Genomic DNA, 23,990 nt, shown 5'->3' on the forward strand with positions numbered 1-23,990 from the left:
AAGGTGATAGGAAATCTAAGGTTTACAGTGGTAAAGATCCACCTAGAGTTGAATCTAGTGAAAGGATCCAATTGAGAGAAAGTGATAGACAGGAAGCGAGCCGAGATAGATCGGTCATCATGAAAGAATATAAAAACACAAGGAGTAGTGGCCTCCAATTGAGCCATGCAATGATAAAAAGGAGATGGGTTTGGAGGGCCCAAATCTCTAAAAGTGTGATTGGTGTGTTAGATGAAAAGAAAAGAGCTTCAAGTGGATATACCATGGTCAATTTCCAAGTGGATGAGAGTAGAGGCCATAATGATACATCTAATAATATGCGCTGCTTTGGGATACAACGATGTGATGGACCTAGGACTAAAGCCCTACCTAGTTTGGATGGTAGCAATGACACATTTGAAAATCCACATAGGAAAGGGTCATGAATTGAGCCAAAAGCTATGGATCTCTTTGTAGGAGAGGCCTTTGGGGAGTTGGAACAAAAATTCTATTTGAATGATAAGACACTCGAGCCTAAGAGGGAGGTCACTCGTTTAGCAAATAGCAGGGAAACAAGAATAGCCTATACTGAGGTTATATCACTAGGAAGGCTTGGACTTGTGGATACACAAAAAGTCTAAGTTTAAAACTCAATGATGGAATTATAGTGGGCCGGCATGTATATGTGGTATGAGGCAAGCCCTCACACCTTATAGTAGTTGCGTATGTCAATTATTCTTCTTTGTAACGAAACAATAGTATGACCAATAATGTAGGATGATGATATGACTGTGGTCCACCATCCAGCTAAATGCCCATTAAAGGCTCCAAGAAAAGCCCTAGGTTGGAAGGTTATGTACGTGTTCTCAAATGAGCCTTGTGCGTAATTATACTAATACTAACTTTGTATGCAAAACATAACATCAAATAAACTCGTTATTGCAATAATTAACCGAGCCGCAAGTAGCAAAACTTGTCCCCTTTCGTGAAAGGTTATTTTAGATGCAGAAAGTGGAGATCTATTAGAAGGTGGAGTAAATATATTCATGCAAAAGCGAGAAAGACCCAAATACATTGCGGCAATCTCTTGGCATTGTGAAGTTGATCACCTTTAGAACTTACACAACGTACCTTCTCTAGTTTTATGCCAAACTAGTCTCTTGGCGTTGATCCTATGCAAAGTACCTTCTCTAGTTTTAGGCCAAACCGCTAGGGTATGGAAAGAGCTAAGAGGAGTACACTAACACGGGGGCATCATTCGCATGCTTAGTCATTAAAGATGGGATCATTTCTGTAGTCACCATGCAATTTACCTCAGGTAGAGGTGGCCTGCCAGCCTGGGTTTGGCCACTGCAACAAGGGGAGAGGCCATACAAATGGTGACGCCAAAGAGCTCCGACATATCTTGGTTAGGGTCTTGGAGAGACCAATCAAAGGCATGGACGAGAGTGGCAAGAACGGTCTGGACGACAGTGATGGCCAAGGGCATGCCCGGGCAGCCGCGACGGCCAGATCCAAAGGGCAAGAGCTGGAAGTGGTGGCCTTTGACGTCGAGGTTGCTACCCACAAACCGGTCGGGGCAGAACTCTGTGGGTTTGTCCCAGGAGGCCTCGTCCCTACCGATGGCCCACACGTTGACTATGAGCCGAGTCTTGGCTGGGATGTGGAAGCCCCCTATCTCACAAGCCTGCGTGGACAGGTGGGGGAACATGAGAGGGCCCCCCGGGTGTAGTCGCATTGTCTCCTTCGCCACGGCCTGCAAGAATGGTAGGTTGGGTATGTCCGACTCCTCCACCATCCGCTCCTTGCCCACCACCGAGTCGATCTCCGCCCTTAGCTTCTCTAGCTCGCTTGGCTTCTTGAGCAGTTCTGCCATGCCCCATTCGACTGTGATGGTCGATGTGTCGACTCCCGCAGCAAACATGTCCTGCACAAGCACCAACGACCAATCGTAGCGATGTCATGTACTGTTTATCATAGGAGGCTAGGAGCTAGTTGACGCGCTAGTCTTGCTGCTTGTAAATAGTGAACAATATTATACCGAGTAGGAGAGACAAATATCTAACTAATCACTCTTGCAGATTGTGTGCGCGTGTGTACTGGGTGTGGGTGTGTGCGTGCGTGCGTGTGTGGAGGGAGCCCAGGTCAGGCTCGTCACGACGTACGTATAAGACTGCTTTGACGTTGTCGTCCGTAATGTTGCTGTCGGAGGTCCTCTGCAGGGAGAGCAGCAGATCCAGGAGGTCGGTTCGGCGATTTGGCGGCGTCTTCTTGTCCTGGACGGCCCGATCATCGGCGCGGCGCCGGTCGAGTACGCCCTGGAGGACGGCGTCGCTCTTCTTGGCGAGCGCCTTCATCTGGCGGACGCAGCCCTGGAGGTCCAGCCACCGCAGGTAAGGCAGGACGTCGCCGATGTTGAAGGTGCCCAGGAGCTTCGACAGGTTGTACATCACCACCTCGGAGAAGTCGACGCCCGGCACCACGGAGGCCATCTCGCGGGCGTTCATGCCGACGGTCATGCGGAAGAGGACGTTGCAGAGCATGTCGAACAGAAGGGGCCGGATCTCCAAGGGGCTGCCTGCGCGGTCCCGCACGGAGCGCACCACGGTCGCCATTTCCTCCGCCCGGACGGGCCTGAACTCGTTCATGCGCTTGGGGCCGAACATCTCCAGCACGCAGATCTGCCGGACCTGCCTCCAGTAGGGACCGTAGGCGGAGCAGAGCACGTCCGTGCAGTTGTAGAACATGTGCTCGCCCGCCGCCGTCCAGGGCCTCGTGGCGAAGGTCAGGTCGTGCGTCTTCAGGACTTCCCTCGCCAGCTCCGGCGACGATACCACGATCGTCGGGGCCGACCCCAGGCGCATGTACATGAGCGGGCCGTGCTTCTTCGCCAGCTTGCATAGGGCCTGGTGCGGTAGATTGTCCTGCGCCAGCAGGTGGAGGTGCCCAAGGATTGGCAGAGAACCCGGCGGGGACGGCGGCAGCCGCCTCGCACCATCCACCCTAAATGTTCTCCACACATACAGTACTAGTAGTAGGGCTATTGCTGCGCACATTAACGCCACGCTGACCCCTATATTATCATTATTCCAATTACTTATGTAAGTTCCATCAATCACCGCCGACGCTATGGCCATCTCCAGTCAAGTCGATCGTAATCTTATATGTTGCAGCAATTGGTGAATTCAAGCCTGATCGAGCTTATTGTAGGGCGGCTAATCTATGTCTCAGCTGCAAGCACACGTTGGAAATCTGATCTATGCCTCGGCTATATATCTGTGAGCCGACTACCTACAAGGACTGCGATCTTATGCACTGCAGATTAAGTTCCCCGGTCCAGCTTATAGCTTATAACTACAACGGTTCCATGTTGATGTGACGATCGACAAGAAAGTCTCCGGTCCGGTTTGAAATTACTGCAGCCTGATGTTTTTTTTGAATGAGTCGCTTGTTTGATAAACACGAAAACAAGCTGTGTTAACAGTTAGACTCCCCAGTCCCGAGAAACCATATTGGGCGGCATCATCATACATGCCAAGCTAAGGAACGGATCAGTGGATCACGATACAACTAAAGTCCTGTCAACGGTTTGAAAAAACGTGCTACTTGCCAACCTGAACTTGAAAGTTGAGTCTCTCAAAACCTCAGAAAAGGCATGCCGCGGCCCGCATGATCGTGAGAACCTTTGTCGATATCCGCTTTGAAGTTTGAACTCAATTCATGACAACGCAAAAAGAGCAAAAGGAAAAGAACCTTACAATACGGCTAGCCAATCAAGTAAAAGATGAACTCCAAGTGGATCTTGGTGATATCATGGGAGAGTCGAGACTAGAGTGTTTCGTTTCTCTACAAAACTAAACTTTTGGTTGTATCATTAGATAAGGTAACTTTGACTTGGAAATATGTCACATACTACGTTGCAACTTGATGAATGTGTTTATAATGAACTTCTTGTAATAAGCATGAAGAAACAAAAACAGAAACCTTGAATAAGTTCATTATAAACACATTCCAGTTGCACACGAGCGTCTTTTTGAACATGCAACCATGTGTGTCTTTCATTCCTCTCCAAGGCTAAACTTTTGGTTCTATCGTAAGAAACGATAACATCCACATAGAAATACCCAACAAGCAATGTATGGAATGCATAGTTTGAAGTATCTAGGAATGGCTCATGGTATGCATAATCCCATGTGTAGGCACATTAGATTGGTTCTTGCTACAAAAACAAGTGTATTTGGAAATGCATATGCTAACCTTAGTGTGTATTGGGCCCATGGAATGAATATTGGTCCTGATGTAAATGTAGCCAATGTATCTTTTTTGCAACCACTTGTTTATGATAATGTGGCACCAAAAGGTAGTTAGGCAAAAGGCCTTAATGAGGGTTGCAAAGTAGTGAAGTTTGAAATATTTAAAGGTGCATGAGACAAAATAAAAGATTTGACTTTTATTAAGTAGTTTGATGTGGCATAATCAGTAGAAAACTTCACAGAGTTATCCGAAGTGCACAACACAACCCCTTTCTTGAAGGAGGGTAATGCATTTATAATGGCTAGCATCACTTCCAATGCAAGGTAGAGCATTGCCAACATGGGTACATTTTAAGCAAGTGTTTGCTTCCATATAGTTGACGAGCACATTTGAGGTTGATGTAATGATTGCATGGACCTTGGCATAAATTGAACGCCTCCCAATGTAAGAACTTAGAGCAATATAACAAAAGATTTTGGGAGGCATTGTTTCTTGCTACTTCTTATCATGTTGTTGCCCTTTTAGATTGGATAGATGAGTATTAGTATGGGCTACCCAAAGAAATACATGATTTTCATGTAAAGACAACAGTGACGAGCATGTCTCACTTGATAAAAATCATATGTACATTAGATGCTTTGCTATATGGCAAGTCTTTTGGCTTCCAAGGGAGTGATGAGAAGTTAGAAAAGAAATGTCTCCTAAAGTTGAGAATATTAGTAGATCTAAATTTAAGGCTTGAAAGAGGCAAAAATAGCAAGAGAGGACATGGAATAATGCTACCCCATAAAGGGAGTTATCTTTGTGTGTGTGTGTGGGTGGGTGGGTGCGTGTGTGTGTGTACACTACAAAAAAAAAAGTTTACTCTCTACAACATACATTGCTCTTAGGTGTAACGCTCTACCTCAAATGATGCAAAGAAGAGGGAAAACAAAATAGAAACTATAGGACATTGGGGGCATTTGTGATTGGGGGTTAAAATCGATAAGCATCACATATGTGACTAAAATTAGCATCGTATATAGATGTAAAAAGTGGTCATGCACGGATGATGGATCAACAATGCTCATAATGATGCATAACAAACTCAAAAGCGTCACTTATGCGATGCTTAACCAAATTCTTCCCATAAGCAACATGTGTTGCACAGTCATGACTTGCCAATCGTGTTCCATAAGTGACACTCTGAGTGAAAAAATATTGCAAGCTGTAATATGTATGACTCATTCTTTATTATTATTATTCTTCATCATCATTATCGATTGAGAAGATATGGAGTGAGTGGAGCAATATTGTACCTCAAGCTTCTAGATGAGCACTCTCCAAATCCCAATCTTTTCTTTTTTCTCACCTTCATGATATGTTTTCTAAAGCTTTGAGCATGAATATGGAATATAGGTTTAGCACTAACATAGCTTTCTACTACATGGATGCACCAAAAGGCTAAATACAATTGAGAGCTTGGGCCATTAATATAGACCAAGTTAAAAGTTAGGGTTAGGTCACTTCTCTAGGTAGTTTCCTCTTTGTATTTAAGGGCTTGCACCCCACCTTGCATTTTAAGTTTTGTGCCCCTTTTGCATTATAAGATTTCTTCCCTTATGAATTAGTGTTTGCGCCCTCTTTCTCTCACGTTGTTTTAAATGATTTAGGGTTTTAACCACAAGCTCCCCATATTGGAGAAAAGGAGAGGAGAAGGAAGATGCAAAGTCACAAAACATCAAAGGTATGTTGCCTTTATTTCTTTGATGTTTGATTTGATTTCAAGTATTCATTATTCTTAAATTGTTTTGCAATGATTGGTGGGTAAATGTGTCTATCTGAGCCATTGCTTGACATCATTAGGATATATAGGGGATTCATATGTGGATGTACTATGAGCGTTGTCGCACGGAATACGTGCAAGAGTTCACAAAAGTCACTCGTCATCGCAAGGACGCTATGCAAGATGGAAGCAAGATCAAGATGGATTCAAGATAAAACATTTGATGACAAATGTCTAGTATATTGCAACTCTAACCCAAGTACAAATCCAAAGCTAGATTATAAAATCAAAGCTCAATCACGACAGCTAAACCCATAGCCAAGTTGAGTATTCAATGAAGTTCAAGAGCTTCAATCATGAATAAATCCCAAATCCAAGTGCTTATCCTTAAGCATCCAAGCCAAGCTCTCCAAGTAGATAGATCTTCAATAGCTTGCAAACGAACTTGTCAACTTCCAAGCCAAGACCAATATGTTTTAGCAAAATAGAGTCTTTGTAATCTCTTTATCAAGGGCATTCAGAAAAAATATTCTTTTACTTCAAGTACTCTGTTCCAGCAACTTGGTTTTTTATAGTATCATGTAGGGCCTACACAACATCTTTTCCAACCCCATCAAAGATTTCAAAAGCTTTAGTTCATTTGATGAGGGATCAGGAATCACTAGATGTTTGTTTTACATGAAGGGAGAAGGTGAACCCAAGCTCTCGCTGTTGATTTCACTTATTGATGGTGACAGATTCTTTGCATGAAGGTAGTACATCAGTGAAGCTGTAGGTCGACTATTCGTATTGCAGACATTGGCCCTTTCTTCCCATAGCACCCCTAGTTCTCTTGACTTTCCTTACACAAGGAACTCCTCTACCACCTACTCGCTGTCAAAGGTGATGAAGCTAAAACCTCATGAGTCGTGAGGATAGGCTTAACTTTGATCTACTTTGCACACTTGGGGTTCTCAATTCATGTCTATAAGGGGTTGTTGGAGAGTCAAAGAACTAACAGTTATAAATGACTACCCTCTTGAACTTGTTGCTTCATAAGGCATTCATTGTCCTTCATAGTATTACCCGACATCAAGTTTTCTATTGAAGCCACAGGATGTTTGGATGTCAATCATGTTCCTGATAAACATCCACTTTTTGCCAAGCTTTTTCTTGTGCTATTCTCAGTTTCTGTAGCTTTTACACATTCAAAAAGCTGCTTTTCACAAAACACCTTTTTGGCTACACTAAGACTGCTTAAAACATCACCTTGCAAGTTGCACTCATCAAGTCTTAGCCTCTTGCGGTCTAATCATGACTCCCATTTTTCTTCACACTTTCCATGTTGTTCACAAGAACTAAGTCTCCATGTGCCAATGGTAGGCTTTTGTCCTACACTAGTGTCTTTAACCTGAGCATTATTGGCTTCAGTTGCGATTGTCCTTGGGTGGTAGAGTTTCTAGAATTTAGAAGAGGTCCATCACTTCTAGGAGCAGCCTCACAAGATGACCTATGTGCAACAGACTACTGTACTAATCTTTCAAGTTTACTTGCAAAGTCTTGTGAAAGCAGTTGTTTTAGACATTCATAGCCTTGCAATGATAGAGCCTCAAACATATTCCTTGCAATTCTAACATGTTTATCCTTCATTAGCAATTCTCGACTCACAGCATCATTCTGGTAGCACTATGCAATAATCTTTGTCATAGATCCTTTCAGACTAAGTTCATGGAGTATATTAGATAATCTTCAATAGAAGAATTTTTTCTCTCTGTACCATTACTAACATGATTTGATGGTGGTGAAAAAAAATTCCAACAATAGGATCCGTTTTATGGGCAGAGGGACATTTTTCTTCGTTTCAATCTAAAGCTTGTCATCTTATACATCTTATGTCCCTAGGTTTTTTATAAACTCATTCCAAGATGTTGCTTCAGTTTAAGCAATTGCTCTTCATGTCTTGGCCTCTTGACTTCCAATTAGACAGAGTTTATATGGTCGTAAGAATCCTATACAAATCGGGCATTCCCACTTATCTTGACATTAAACTACATAAACTAAAAACCCTTATCATCATTTTAAAAGATTCTAGATACATAAACAACATAGACACACAAGCAAGCATTTATATGAGCTACCACACACGCAAACATACATGCAGGTATTTGTGCCTGAGTACTACTCACTGAATACAAAAAATTTAGGATAGAACAAAGCAATAAAATTTTCAAACAAAGAGTTCAAACTGAAAGACAAATGAAAAGACACACACAATGGAAAACAAACTCCTAATGACACTGACTAATGAGTTCAAATTCATAGCAAAAGACTCTGCCCTCAGGTTCCCAATGGTGGACGCATAGCATCACAACATCCACCCCCTCCTAACCCACACATTCTTATCACCGCCCAGCTCGGCGGTGTCGTATTGCTGCGCATTTGAGGTGTGTAAACCACCCAAAAAGTTGTGCATGGGATTTGGTACTTTGTACATACTTAGTTGTTGTGATTACATTTATTTTCTGCGTATGAGTATAGTAGCAAGTATGAAGGGTTGATTTCAGTCTATGTTGAACAAGACATTACAACTATACAAACAGATGCAAGAGGAGGATATTTTCTCAAATCAGTAGACATTTAAGATCACATTTCAAGCATGTGATGCCCTCATTGAGGAGGAAGAGGGCTCTGGTTCTGACGATGGTTATGTTGATGTCATACATATGCATTGCAACATTAAGAAAGGTGAAACAAAACCTGCTGTGGAAATACATGGTAGCTTCATCAGTGGAGCCACAGAGATTATGGTCGAGTCTGTTGTATATGTTAATGAAGATGAGACCGAGAAGTCTGAAAAACCCTTGGCACAATATGAGGGCCTTCTTTTGAGGAGCTTGATGAGAACCTTCAACGGGCATTCCTGGATATCATAAAAGCCAAAGGGCTTACTGTAAAACTTGCAGCAAATATGCTGGATTATCTAAGGTCAAAGGAGCAAGGAGAGTACATGCGATGGTTACACAACATGGAAACTTTCTTCAGCTGATGTGTTTGCTATTTGGGCAACCACCAATTTTGGGGGGATTTGGATAATTTGAATGCTATAGAAAACCCCTTGGGAGGTTTTTTTTAACTGCGAAAGGAGAAGCTTTTGAGCTATTTTTAAAAGGAGGCATTTTGGGGAGAAAGCGTAGGCAATTGCGGCAAAAACAGGGGAGGAGAGTGCGGGACGAATAGGGAGAAAAGGGGAGTATTACAGGGAATCGGGAAAATAGGGAGAAACAGAGCTTTGGGAGGACAGGGACGGAGAACAAAGGAGGTGAAGGAGAAGCCGAAGCTATGCAGCAAGTCGACGTAGACTATGAGAACATGAATTAATGAAGATGAAGGAGGACCAGAGCATTGAGGATCGACGGGAGATGGAAGGAAAAAGACAATTCTCAGAGATTCATGCTGAAGCTCTAACGAGAAGAAAACATACGACGTTTGTTTCATGAGGAGAACTGGAGGTCGTCAAATTCGGAGGATAGAAAGATGGTGGCCTGAACGACGCAGAAAGAGAGGAATCACGATCAAGCAGAGCCGGCCTTCTGCATTCTCATTTGAAACCTGATTGCCATCACATGAAAAGGACAAGCCCTTGCCATACTTTTGGACTCCAGAAACAGACACTACTTCGTCCAGATTTGTTATCATTCACCAAAGTTGCATACCGCTGGGCCGAATTCCCTAGCAAGAATTTGATTCCCCTTTCAATGGAGAGCCAAAGGAAGGTTCTCGAGGATAGACTGGAGCCGCCGGCTGCAAAACAGGTCGAAATTTCTGGATTCTGCTGCTCCACTTGGACAAAACAAAAGGAGGAACAGAGCGTTCGACGTGAAGGAGTTTCTGACGATTGATCCATCTCGCAGGCAGAAGCTGGGTGTTCTTGACGCTGCTTTCAAGCTTATCACAAGAAAAAGGAACTCAATTTACATCTCGGTTATCTTCATCAGCGTTCTTGTCGGCTAACGATTTGAACTAGACTGGCACCAACCAGTTATGAAACACAAACTGTGGGAAATTTTATGAGGATATTCCTGTATTAGGCCAAGATGCATCATATATAATGTGTCGATGAGTTCATATCTTCTTAACCTGCAAATCAGCGCCAGAAGTTTGCTTTTTAAGCTCCAAATTACATATATAGGCAATTTGACAGCCTGACTTGGTTGTTGCTTACGTTGAAACACTATACGAAGGCATTACGAGGGAGGAGGCTGCAGCAGTTACAGGTTGCAAAGATGATAATTCTTGACTTGTTTTTGTTTAAAAGGTGGAAGAAGAAAGGAGCATTTGCACTATAAAGCCCATTGATCCAAGTCTGCCATGTCAGGTGATAAACCCACTATTAAGACCTTGAAGCCAGATATGATGTTGATACTAAAGGGATGCTGTTAATCGCTCTGAAAATTATAGCAAAGCAGAAAAATTGAGAGATGAGATACGAGCTTTACATGAGGACAATAGATCTGGAGTTCTTGCAGCAAATGAAAAATTTTGTAAGGCATATGCTTTTGGAAATATGAAGATGATGCAATAGTACTTACTGCACATGATTACAGTTATTGTTCATATGTTAAAAATACTATCATGAAAGAGAAAAATGTGCTTTACATTGCCACAAATCAGTTTGTCGGCTTATGGAGAATGTAAAAGAATATATGGTTCTTGATCATTCCGTGTCCAACCTTCTTGACCTTGGAAAGGAGCCACCTCTGAAAGGATAATGCTAATTCTTCTGTCTGAAGCTGATAACCAGATTTGTATTAAATGTTTCAATATTGAAGGATGAATTCTATGCTCAGCTGAAAACTTGCTTTTAGTCTTATCATTGCTGTAAAGACGAGGTCTCGTTGAAAGCTTAGTGGACACAAATCCTTACATCTTGCTTATTCATTTGTCTGATCTTTTATCCTGAAATTTATCAAGGTCTTCTGAAGACGCGACTTTGCTTTCATAAATCCTTCGACATCTTTGGTGAACCCGACGTGAAAGCGTCGCAGAAATTTCAGGATGGGAGACACTTCAGCCTCTATTTCAGCTTCTTCTTCAACTCCAGCTGCGTCTACTTCAGCTCCATCTATGACTGCTGTATCAAGTACTTCAACGGAGGATCTAAAACAGATTTTGCAGAATATGTCCATGTATATGCAGCTCCAAAATCAGCAAACACAAATGTATATGCAGCAGCAACAACAATTGCATCAACAGCAGTTGTCTCAACAAAGGCAACTCTATTCGGAGCAGGAGAATGCAAACAGCGCGACTAAGGCTATTGAAGCAGTTGAGAGTGAGAAGAAGCTATTTGACGGGCGTAATGTTTCAGCATATTTGAAGACATATGAGATCAAGATGGGGTTTTTTGGAGTTCCTGCTGGAGTTATGAGTAAGTACTTCCTTCGTCTTGTCACACCTGCTTTGAGGACAAAAGTGACTGATCTTTTTATTCAAAACACACATTGGCAAGATTTTAAGAAGGCTCTAAAAGAAGAATACTTCCTTGAGGACTTTGGTATGGCTACTCGGCGGTCATTCCGAGAGTGGGTCTACATGCCAAACAAGGGTCTTGCTGCTTCAGAGTTGATTTGAGAATTTGAAGAGAGGTATAGTCAGCTTGATGCCATTGAACAAAGAGCATTGGATGTTGAAAAAGTTGAGCTTTTCTTGCAAGCTGAAGATCCTGCTCTTCAAGAAGAATTGGGTGAGCTTCTTGAAGATCGCACGAAGCCTATGGGTCTTAAAACTGATTGGCAGGATGCTCAGGATGCAGTTTTGACTTTGACCAAGAGGAGGATATGGAAGACTTGCCTACAGAATGGTTCCATGACACCTACATCATCATCTGCTCCTATGCCTACTTCTATCCCTGTTATTTCTTCTCCTCCTCAGCCAGTTTCTTAGCCTATGCCAGTGCCTACTGTTTCTACTCCACCTATTCCTCCTGTTCCACGACTGATGCTTACACCTTCTGCTCCAAAACCATCCACTCCATTGGTGCCTACTTCTCTTGATGACATAATCAAAGGTATCACAGATTTGACACTTGAGTCAGTCAAAGCGGAGTTGGTGGGTAAGTTGAAGGAGCAGTTTGCTTCGACTGCGCCTGCTACTTCTTCTAGTGCTCCTACTGCTCCTAGGAGTGCTCCTAGTGCACCTAGGAGAGATCGGAGATGTATTTGGTGTGATAGTACGGAGCATCAGCATTGCAGGGATTGTGACTCTTTCCAGGATGCAAGGAGGTAGAATTTGGTATATTGGGGGCAAGATGGTAAGATTTGGTTGACTGAGATAGGAGCTCCACTTGCTACCAACTTTGGTAAAGGTGGAATGAAGAAGTTAGTGGAGGACATGGCTGCGCATACTTCTTATGTGACAGCTAGAGGTGATGCTTCTGCATATGGAGTACAGATTGAGAAGGGATCGGAGACTCAATCCGCACTATGGACTTATGCTATGGAGACTGCAAACAAGGGGAAAATTCAGCAAACTGTTTTGACTAGCGCAGGCTCTAGCATCAGATCAGAGACAGGATGGGACTCGCCTGTTGACATGTATTCTATTTATGCTTATTTGGCTAAATCTCATGGTGCAGATGTATTTGTTGAGGAGAAGCGTAAGAGGGATGAAGAAAATCCAAGTGTAGCTAAGAAGACTAGAGGGGGTGAATTTGTTACTCCACCTACTGCAGGACCATCTTCAAGACCAGGGCCAGATCGACAGATGGAGGATGCTCAAAAGAGAGAAAAGATGCAAGAGCCTAGAGAGAGAAAACAGCCAGGATTCAGATTGATGTCCGATATTGAGACATCTACAGACATGAAGAAAATCTTTAATGATAAGATACTTGGCAGTGAGGTGACTTTCACTATTTCTGAGATTTTGGGCATCTCAAAAAGAGAGTTTCAGGATCAGTTTCAGGAGGTCTTGAAGAGGAAAAGACATGCATTGGCTACCACTGATACACAGGGAGTTTTGATTGGAGAGTTGGATGAGGATGATGATGAGGTTATGGTTGATAATGCTTCTGTTTTGCCACAGGTAGAGAAGAGGGTTCAGCCTATGCATTATGCTGAAATTGATGAGCCTGTTTTGGTACCGCGTAGTCACTTTTCGCGGAGCCATTGGGCTAGGGCAACTACAGAGACGATGGTAAAGATTGGAGAGAAACAGGTGCCTTATGTTGCATTGGTTGATCATGGTTCAGAGATTAATCTCATTATTCGTGGAGTTTATGAGAGTAACAGATGGCCTATGGATGTAGAGCATGGGTGGCATATGAGAGCCGCCAATAACACTGCAGGTGATTTATATGCTGCTTGCCCTAGTGTCAGGGTTTCTATTGGAGATGTAGAGGAGGATTTTCATTTCTTTGTGCAGGATTCATGCTCTTATCCCATAATTCTTGGTCAGCCATTCATTACAGAGATGCGCATGGAGACAAAGGTCATGGATGATGGATCTGCTTATGCAGGGATTCGCAGTAAAGATGGTATGAGAGCAGTTCAGTTTATGACTGTATGTGTGAACCATGTTAGAAACAAGGATACTCTCAGAGATGCACCCTTGCCCACTGTGAGGGATTCGGGTTTTCATTAGGTACCGCCGTTTCGCGAGACGACGGTGGTACAGAGGAGAGGAGATTGGAGTTCTCGCCTCTTGGCAGCAGTGTTTTCTCCTCCGGTTATGTTGGGATTTCAGCAAACAGTTCGATGAGCTATCAGAAGACTTCTAGATTGTCTAGAGCTGCCAGGCAGTATATATGCAGGAAGGAGAAGAATTTGAAAAATGCAGGAATTTTGGAGGATGATGAGCACATAGATGGTATGTATGACAGTGTGATTTGTACAGATATGATGACAGAGATGGGAGATTTGCTGAAAACTGATATGCTGAATTGTCATGGTAATGTATTAGTGCAGTCCCTGGACATGTTTCATGAAATTGCAGATTTTATGTTACAGATTGAGTCAGAGGCTGAGGTAACTCAGCAGAGAGTGTTGAGTGCTGAAGAAAATCAGCAAAAAGAGTTTCCAGCTGGTTATGATCAGCTTTCAGAGAGACAGAGGGTTGAAAATTTTCAGCCAACAGAGTTTACTGCTGAAATATTTCAGCATTCAGAGTTTGGGGCTGTTTCTATGCAGTCCATAGAGCAGAGGGCTGAGAATATTCAGCCATTGGAGTGCAGAATTGCTGATTTACAGCAAGGTTTATGTAATGCAGAAGAGCATAATGAAGCTAGGGTTGACACAAAATACACAACTGTGGATAAGAAGGTGAAGCCTGTTGCTGTACCGCTTCCACCTGACAGTGATCAGCAAATAGAGAGGGCTGCTAAACAGCAAATTTTGAGGAATCCGGAGCATATTGGTCATAAATTTTCAGCAGAGACACTTGCTGAATTGAAAATTGGAAATGGTGATTTCTTGTTACCCATAGAGAAGCAATGCTTTCAGGAGATGCTTGAGCGTCATGGAAGGGGATTTGCTTTTGTCCCACATGAGATTGGATGTGTGAATCCTGATATTGTTGCTCCTATGGTCATTTTTACTATTCCTCATATTCCATGGAATCTCCGACCTATTCCAGTGTCTAAAGCACACTTGCCAAAGCTGATTGATTTATTGAATGAGAAAATCAGGATGGGAATCCTTGAGCCTTCATCTGCACCATACTCAAACAGGTGGTTTACAGTTCCAAAGAAGAATGGTACTCTTCGATTTATTCAGGACATGCAGCCAGTGAACAGAGTTACTATCAGGAATGTTGGTATAGGTCCAGTTGTGGATGAGTTTGCAAAGGCATTTGCTGGACGTGCCATCTATTCTTTGGGTGATTTGTATTCAGGATATGATCAGTTTCAGCTGGCTTTGGAAAGCAGGGACATAACCACCATGAGAACTCCTATTGGGCTTGTCAGGATGTGTACCTTGCCTCAAGGTGCCACTAATTCTGTTGCGCATATGATGAATGCCATGCATAAGGTCCTTCGTGATTACATACCTCAGCTTACTATGCCTTTCTTGGATGATGTGCCCATTAAGGGGTGTGCAGAAGAAGAGAAGAATGAGAGCCTAAATGAGCAGGGATGCAGGTACTTTGTGACTGATCATATTTCAGCATGTGAGAAGATTTTGGCCAGGTTAGAAAAAGTGAACTTGACACTTTCAGGGCAAAAATCTGTTTTTGGAGTGAATGAGGTTGTCATTGTTGGGCATATGTGTGGATACCATGGCAGGAGGATTTGACGAGAGAGGAGCTCTTAGCTCTTCGGATTCGATAGTTGGAGAGGAGACCTGAGGATATTCAGCTAGCTATTGACAGGTTGAAAGTTGCTAGACTAAGGAACAAGGACAGGTTTGATAGCCGGCATCGCTTGCGGCCTAGAGCAATAGAAGAGGGAGATTGGGTTTTGGTCTTTGATAGCAGCCTTGAAAATCAGCATACTGCACTTCGGAAGATGGTGAAAAGATGGTTTGGGCCATACATAGTCAGACATGTCTTTGATAATGCAACATATGAGTTGACAGAATTGGATGGAACAGTGCTTAGAGTGCCTATTGCTGGAAAAAGAATCAAGATTTTCAAGAAAATAGATGATGAGGATTATGCATTGGAAGAATTTTCGAGAGAAGAGCAACGACAAGAAACTCCAATGGAAGAGACAGATGATATGGCTGGATATCTTGTTGATCTACCGGAAATGCATAACGAAGAGATTGATTTGTTTGTGGATCTTGATGATAATGATCATGGGTAGTTGGCCCATCCGGAGGATGCGCAGGATTAGAGGGGGTGGATGTCGTATTGCTGCGCATTTGAGGTGTGTAAACCACCCAAAAAGTTGTGCATGGGATTTGGTACTTTGTACATACTTAGTTGTTGTGATTACATTTATTTTCTGCGTATGAGTATAGTAGCAAGTATGAAGGGTTGATTTCAGTCTATGTTGAACAAGACATTACAACTATACAAACAGATGCAAGAGGAGGATATTTTCTCAAATCAGTAGACATTTAAGATCACATTTCAAGCATGTGATGCCCTCATTGAGGAGGAAGAGGGCTCTGGTTCTGACGATGGTTATGTTGATGTCATACATATGCATTGCAACATTAAGAAAGGTGAAACAAAACCTGCTGTGGAAATACATGGTAGCTTCATCAGTGGAGCCACAGAGATTATGGTCGAGTCTGTTGTATATGTTAATGAAGATGAGACCGAGAAGTCTGAAAAACCCTTGGCACAATATGAGGGCCTTCTTTTGAGGAGCTTGATGAGAACCTTCAACGGGCATTCCTGGATATCATAAAAGCCAAAGGGCTTACTGTAAAACTTGCAGCAAATATGCTGGATTATCTAAGGTCAAAGGAGCAATGAGAGTACATGCGATGGTTACACAACATGGAAACTTTCTTCAGCTGATGTGTTTGCTATTTGGGCAACCACCAATTTTGGGGGGATTTGGATAATTTGAATGCTATAGAAAACCCCTTGGGAGGTTTTTTTTAACTGCGAAAGGAGAAGCTTTTGAGCTATTTTTAAAAGGAGGCATTTTGGGGAGAAAGCGTAGGCAATTGCGGCAAAAACAGGGGAGGAGAGTGCGGGACGAATAGGGAGAAAAGGGGAGTATTACAGGGAATCGGGAAAATAGGGAGAAACAGAGCTTTGGGAGGACAGGGACGGAGAACAAAGGAGGTGAAGGAGAAGCCGAAGCTATGCAGCAAGTCGACGTAGACTATGAGAACATGAATTAATGAAGATGAAGGAGGACCAGAGCATTGAGGATCGACGGGAGATGGAAGGAAAAAGACAATTCTCAGAGATTCATGCTGAAGCTCTAACGAGAAGAAAACATACGACGTTTGTTTCATGAGGAGAACTGGAGGTCGTCAAATTCGGAGGATAGAAAGATGGTGGCCTGAACGACGCAGAAAGAGAGGAATCACGATCAAGCAGAGCCGGCCTTCTGCATTCTCATTTGAAACCTGATTGCCATCACATGAAAAGGACAAGCCCTTGCCATACTTTTGGACTCCAGAAACAGACACTACTTCGTCCAGATTTGTTATCATTCACCAAAGTTGCATACCGCTGGGCCGAATTCCCTAGCAAGAATTTGATTCCCCTTTCAATGGAGAGCCAAAGGAAGGTTCTCGAGGATAGACTGGAGCCGCCGGCTGCAAAACAGGTCGAAATTTCTGGATTCTGCTGCTCCACTTGGACAAAACAAAAGGAGGAACAGAGCGTTCGACGTGAAGGAGTTTCTGACGATTGATCCATCTCGCAGGCAGAAGCTGGGTGTTCTTGACGCTGCTTTCAAGCTTATCACAAGAAAAAGGAACTCAATTTACATCTCGGTTATCTTCATCAGCGTTCTTGTCGGCTAACGATTTGAACTAGACTGGCACCAACCAGTTATGAAACACAAACTGTGGGAAATTTTATGAGGATATTCCTGTATTAGGCCAAGATGCATCATATATAATGTGTCGATGAGTTCATATCTTCTTAACCTGCAAATCAGCGCCAGAAGTTTGCTTTTTAAGCTCCAAATTACATATATAGGCAATTTGACAGCCTGACTTGGTTGTTGCTTACGTTGAAACACTATACGAAGGCATTACGAGGGAGGAGGCTGCAGCAGTTACAGGTTGCAAAGATGATAATTCTTGACTTGTTTTTGTTTAAAAGGTGGAAGAAGAAAGGAGCATTTGCACTATAAAGCCCATTGATCCAAGTCTGCCATGTCAGGTGATAAACCCACTATTAAGACCTTGAAGCCAGATATGATGTTGATACTAAAGGGATGCTGTTAATCGCTCTGAAAATTATAGCAAAGCAGAAAAATTGAGAGATGAGATACGAGCTTTACATGAGGACAATAGATCTGGAGTTCTTGCAGCAAATGAAAAATTTTGTAAGGCATATGCTTTTGGAAATATGAAGATGATGCAATAGTACTTACTGCACATGATTACAGTTATTGTTCATATGTTAAAAATACTATCATGAAAGAGAAAAATGTGCTTTACATTGCCACAAATCAGTTTGTCGGCTTATGGAGAATGTAAAAGAATATATGGTTCTTGATCATTCCGTGTCCAACCTTCTTGACCTTGGAAAGGAGCCACCTCTGAAAGGATAATGCTAATTCTTCTGTCTGAAGCTGATAACCAGATTTGTATTAAATGTTTCAATATTGAAGGATGAATTCTATGCTCAGCTGAAAACTTGCTTTTAGTCTTATCATTGCTGTAAAGACGAGGTCTCGTTGAAAGCTTAGTGGACACAAATCCTTACATCTTGCTTATTCATTTGTCTGATCTTTTATCCTGAAATTTATCAAGGTCTTTTGAAGACGCGACTTTGCTTTCATAAATCCTTCGACAGCGGTAAACACAATCATCTCATATTCTGCAAAATCATCTGCAATATTCACATCCTCATCTACATCATCTCCTACTCAAGTCCATCATAAAACTCATCGTCCAACTCCTCAACTGCATAGGATGCATCATCTCTTCTCTTGAATGGCTTGATTCTCTTTCCTGCAATTGGAATCTGCAAGGCCACACTATCAAGATTTGCTAAGGAATGCGTAGCTTTGTCATATGGACATGCTTTGCACCAAATAAGGCTGAAACCATCGTCTTGAAACTTTGCGGATATCATTGTGCTAGTTGTCTAGACTGTTGTCCTAGACCAACACCCAATCTTCCTCCTCAATCTCTGATGCCAGGAGGCATATTCCACGGTGGATTCCGTGATACCACGGTGGATTCTGTGAGGTTTTAGGGTGGATTCCGTAAAACTACATTTATTTGCCAGGGCTTGTACACAAGGTGGACTGCCTGTGCGAGAAGTTGACAGGGACACATGTCTTTTTCGAGTGTCATGTTAATTTAATGTACACATGGGTGATTCCACAAAATACATATTTAAATTAATGGATGTTTATGAGTTTAGAGTGCACTAATATTAAATTAAGGTTAGGATAGAGTTCCAACCTATTTATTTATTTTGTAGCTGAAGACTGCTAGGTATTCTCTTTTGTAGGTTTTATCTTATTATTTTTTAACAATTGTGAATGCTTCAGTTGATGTGTAGAGCAGGAGCAGCGGTGGCGTTGGGAAGCACCAGGTGATGGTGTGTATTCGAATTATCTAGAAGAAATTATCATTTTTGATGGGTGCACATCTTATCACTAAAGGCGTGGCATCAATATGTATTCAGGCGTGCTTATTTATTAAAGCACTTGACAAATATTTATTATTTTGTATATGCATAGGCGCTCGGTTTAAACATTCTATTATTTGACATTGTATTTGAGCACAATCCAACTTTTAGGATGCCCAAATGCTTTACTCTTTATTTGAGAAAAAGCAAACACAAAAGCCAAAGCATGCTAATTGTAAATTAGGCTATTTTTGAGCTTGGAGATTAATAAATTTATAAATACATGCCTTGTGGAGTGCTCACATAAGGCATGGGGAGGGAGATTGTACCCAATTTTTCTTTCTCTCTCATGTTGTGCACATCTTTCTTCTTGGTTTATGAGCTTTTGTAGAGTTCTTTGTTTTTGGGGACCTTCCAAAGTTCACTACACACACATATATTTTTCGATTTGCACACCACTGATATCTGAACGAATCTGACATTAAGGGCTTCCAATCACTTACCATCTCGCGTGAAGGCAAAGATCCTGGAACGAACGGGCTCTACAAGCCGTCTTGTGATGAACTGTCAATACCAGCATGTTCCTGGTAGTGAAGAACCCCCTACTATGCTATCAGATCATGAAGGACCACTCTTAGGAGGCAGAGGACCACTTCTCAAGCTCCTTTGTTAAGTCTTTTTCTTCTCAAAAGAACAGACAATAAATTTCATCAAAATTGATTTTATAAGCTTAATAAAGCTTAAGATAAGTTTAAACTCTTCAAAATCCAACGACTCTAGTGGCAGAACGTACTCATCACTGACGATGCCGTCAAAAAGCTACCATCATCCTGCGTGCTGCCAGAAGAATTATGAAAGCTTTTTCTTTAAAATATTAAGGTTCTTAAGCTTTACTAAAGCTTCAAGATTTCAATCTTAAACCTTCCCATAGTGGGTGTTCACATAGCTCTTCCAGAATCAATCCCGAAAACTTCAACAAGCCCTTGTTTACATCGCACTTTGACAGAGTCGATTTCCAGCAAGCAAACTATCACACGCACACTATACAGAAAATGTATTCACTTGGAAGAAGACCATCATCAATTGCCGTAACCGCAAAAGAAGCAAAAGCACAAAAAGTCATATTTAAAAAAAAAGCAAGCTTTGTGAAGCCAAATTTGAGCTATGCTCATCTCTCTAACAAAATTTCGAGTGTGTGAGGTTGTTTGATGATGCTAGGAGGCATATTCCACGGTGGATTCCGTGCCACAGTGGATTCCGTGAGGTTTTACGGTGGATTCCGTAAACTTAGATGACCGGGGCTCATACACAAAGTGGATTCTTTGTGCGAGAAGTTGATGGGGACGCCTGTCCTTTTCGGGCGTTTCATTAATTTAGTGTGTACATGGGTGATTTCATAGCGGGTGATTCTGCAAAATGCATATTAAATTAATAAACATTTATGAGTTTAGAGTGCGCACTCGTAATAAATTAAGGTTAGGATTTATTTCTAACCAGTTGATTTATTTATGTAGCTGAAGACTGCTAGGTATTCACTTTTGTCGATTTAATTGTATTATTTTACTAACGATTGTGAATGCTTCAGTTGATGTGTAGAGATAGCAGCAGTGGCGGAGGAAAGCATTGGAGTCTAGCGAGTATTCGACCTTTGGATTATATTTTGATAGGCGCCACGCCTATATTTTGTTATGTCTATTGAGGCATTGATTATTAATTATTATTTTGTATGCGCCTATGCACACGGATATGTTATTTCTATTTGGACATTGTGTTGGGTGTGCCAGACTCTATGGGCACCGTCCATTAGCTTTATTTCCTATTTTTGTAGAAAGCAAACTCAAAAGCTAAAAGCTTGTCATATTTTTGTAAATTGGGCTATTATTGAGCATGAAGATGGAAATATACATAAAATACATGCTTTGTGAAGCGCTCACACAAGGCATGGGGGGAGAATGAACCCAATTGGTCTCTTGCTTCTTGTCATTCATGCTTTTACATTGTTTTTTGTGCAAAAAGGTAGGGTTCATTGTTCTTGGGGACCTTCCGGGATTCACTACGTGAGCATACTACGACTGATCTGCGCACTAGTGGTATCAGAGCTGAGCTGAGATCAAGAGCTTGCAATCGCTACCCATCTCGAGCGAAGGCGGAGCTCCAGGAACAATCGGGCTCTACAGTCAATCTCGTCGCGAACCGTCGATACAGATAGACTTCTTGGGATCAAGAACCCCTGTTTCTACTCTCAGATCGCGAAGGACCAGGCTGTACAGGCGGAGGACCACGCATCCATCTCCTTCATCAAGTCGTAGACATACTGTGAGAAAAAAATATATATATCTCTTATCTCTCTTAAGTTTAAGCTTGACTTAAGCTTAATTGCTTCACAACTTGATATTGAGGTATCTGAGGACGCCCGAGATTCTCGCGATGGCATAAAACGGCTGCCCACGTCTTCGTCATCTGCGCCCTTTTCTCCACGATTAATCTTCTCCACTAAGCTTAAGCTATAAAGCTTAAATCACTAAGCTTTCATCAAGTTGGGCAAAGCAAGCAAGTTCATAAACTCCAGGTCCTACACTTCTGAAGTTAAGTTCTGCAAGTCGACTAGAATCAAGTCCTGCAAGTTCATCAAGTCGGCCTAAGTTCTGCAAGTCTGCAACTCTGCGAATAACAAATAACGATGACCTAGAGTTATGTCTGAAAACGAATAACGAATAACGATGACCTAGAGTTACGTCAAAGAAAACGAATAACGAAAGCGATGACCTAGAGTTATGTCTGAACCAATTTACGATGTTTTAGGGGAATGGAATGGGACTATGCCTTATGGAAGAGAGGTTGAGTTTTGCATCCCTCTCGTTTCCCATTCTCCTTGAACCAAGTGGAGCGTGAATCCGCTTCCGAACTGGCATTTCTGCGTAAAGTAGTTTGCTTGGGTCCGACGCTAGTTGTTGTTAGTTAATGACCAATCAGGAAACCCTAATTCCGGTCGATCCTAAGTAGGAACGGCCAGGATACTTCCGTGACGTGGCAGACGCGGAAAGACCTAGATCCAAAATCCCGTAACATTCCATGGGAGTGCCGGGTGGAGCTTTCTAGACATCCCTTCCGATGGACTGCTAAGACGTGTCCTGGATGATACGAATAGGACACGTTATAGTTGGTATCAGAGCTGACCAATAACGGAATTGCTTTTATAAAATCTCAATTAAAAGAAGTAAAGAAATTGTTGCTGTCCAAAACATTTCCTTACTTTCAATGGTGTCTTGCAGAATTATGAGGCGTGGAATAAGTTTTTGGTATTTCAAGTCATGTTTATGACTGCAATGCATTCTGCGCTTTATAGACAAAGAATTGGGATCATGAATATCATGGAACAGATTTATAATCCATCACCTGTATACATAGAATGAAGATGGACGGGGTCTTCTGGAATCTACTATATAGCCGCTCACCGGTTTGCTTATCTACAAACCAACCTAAAAAGGATCAAGTGGTTGAAAGACTTGAAAGTCGTGAAGGTGTTCATCTTTGTGGAAGCTCACGTAAATTCGACTTTACATATCCAGGGTCGGAGGGTTGAGATGAACTCATATGTATATGAGGAAGTAACCCGTGTAATCCCAGCCGACAGGATTGAAGTGTTGGGCCGCCATGAGAAATATGGATTCCAACGGAAAGGGTATCCTGAACTTCCAATGACTTATCGATTCCTAAAGATCCATGACCCAAAACCCTACTATTACTCAGTTCCTGTAGATAAATGCAATACAACATTGTTCTCCCCAAACTAAATGTAACAACTGACTTATCATCACACGGAATGTTGTATTCAAAAGGGCTATGCCCATGTAAATACAAATAAAGACTTGTTTTATCAATATCTGGCTATGCATAAGAGTTATTAAAAAGTTAAGTAGCTAAATTGTTTACGAGATAGCTGAACTAAAAATGAAAGATAAGCTAACGTCGATTATCATATAATAACGTTAAGAAAACCTTTATTCAGGCACAACCCCGGGTACAGGTTCCAAATTCGCCTCCTACATCAAGTACTGCTGTGATCCAGGAGAAGAAGTTCCTCCTCAAGTAGATAAAGCCACCCGAGTTTGACGGGAGAGGCAGATTCGTCCAGGCTGATGCTGAAATTTGGATTGAATCCATGGAGGATTACTTCGAAGCAGCCAGTACTGCACCTACCAATCAGGCTATGCTCGCCAAGTTAAAGCTCATCGGCGAAGCCAGAGTTTGGTGGTAGCAATGGTGCAGGGATCAATGGATTTTAGAGGGATCCATTACCTAGGAGAAGCTGAAGAAAGCCGTGCAGGGAAGATACTTATCACCTACATATCGCATGCAGAAAATGAACGAGTTCCACGAGCTAAAACAGCTAGGACTCACTCTTAATGCATACTACTCTAAATTTGTCTCACTTTTAAAGTGTGCGACACAGATGGACATGACGCAACAGGTGTCCAAATTTTGTGCGGGCTTAAATCCACCAGTAAATACCCGTCTCGAATCTATGCGTCCATCAGATCTTTAGGATACACTCATTCGAGCGGAGCCTATAATTCAGGAGGTGCAAGCTAGACCAAGGGGTAACAAAACTTGGTCTTATAATGACCCGAACAGAGGTGCATTCAAACCTCAAATGAAGAGAGTTCAAGGTCATAATCAGGGACAAAGAAAGAAAGCAAGGACAAATAATGTCAACAACTTTGTTCCTACTCAAAGTAATGGCCGAAACCTCTGTTGTTTCCACTGCAACGAACCCGGTCACTTCCAGAGGCAA

General features: G+C 42.2%; 1 protein-coding gene across 1 annotated transcript; it reads right to left on the reverse strand.

The window, feature by feature from the left end:
- Positions 1 to 999: 999 nt before the first annotated feature.
- Positions 1,000 to 3,306, reverse strand: LOC148030840 (cytochrome P450 CYP736A12-like). Its single transcript, XM_087684375.1, has 2 exons — positions 2,145 to 3,306; positions 1,000 to 1,906 (listed from the first exon to the last, which is right to left on the reverse strand). Exons 1-2 carry the CDS (start codon positions 3,114 to 3,116, stop codon positions 1,289 to 1,291), a joined length of 1,590 nt encoding a protein of 529 aa, XP_087540501.1. The 5' UTR covers positions 3,117 to 3,306; the 3' UTR covers positions 1,000 to 1,288.
- Positions 3,307 to 23,990: the final 20,684 nt, after the last annotated feature.

Source organism: Lygodium microphyllum, chromosome 9 (genome assembly GCF_053477565.2).
Source record: "Lygodium microphyllum isolate KBCC chromosome 9, Lygodium_microphyllum_v1.1.10, whole genome shotgun sequence".
Taxonomy (NCBI): domain Eukaryota; kingdom Viridiplantae; phylum Streptophyta; class Polypodiopsida; order Schizaeales; family Lygodiaceae; genus Lygodium; species Lygodium microphyllum.

What these genes read in the sequence shown, in the direction of transcription:
- LOC148030840 (XM_087684375.1), bottom strand. Translation starts at nt 3,116, where the DNA reads ATGGCCATAGCGTCGGCGGTGATTGATGGAACTTACATAAGTAATTGG. An exon ending in ACGTCAAAGCAGTCTTATAC is followed by an intron (nt 1,907 to 2,144) that starts GTACGTCGTGAC and finishes GTGCTTGTGCAG; the next exon opens with GACATGTTTGCTGCGGGAGT.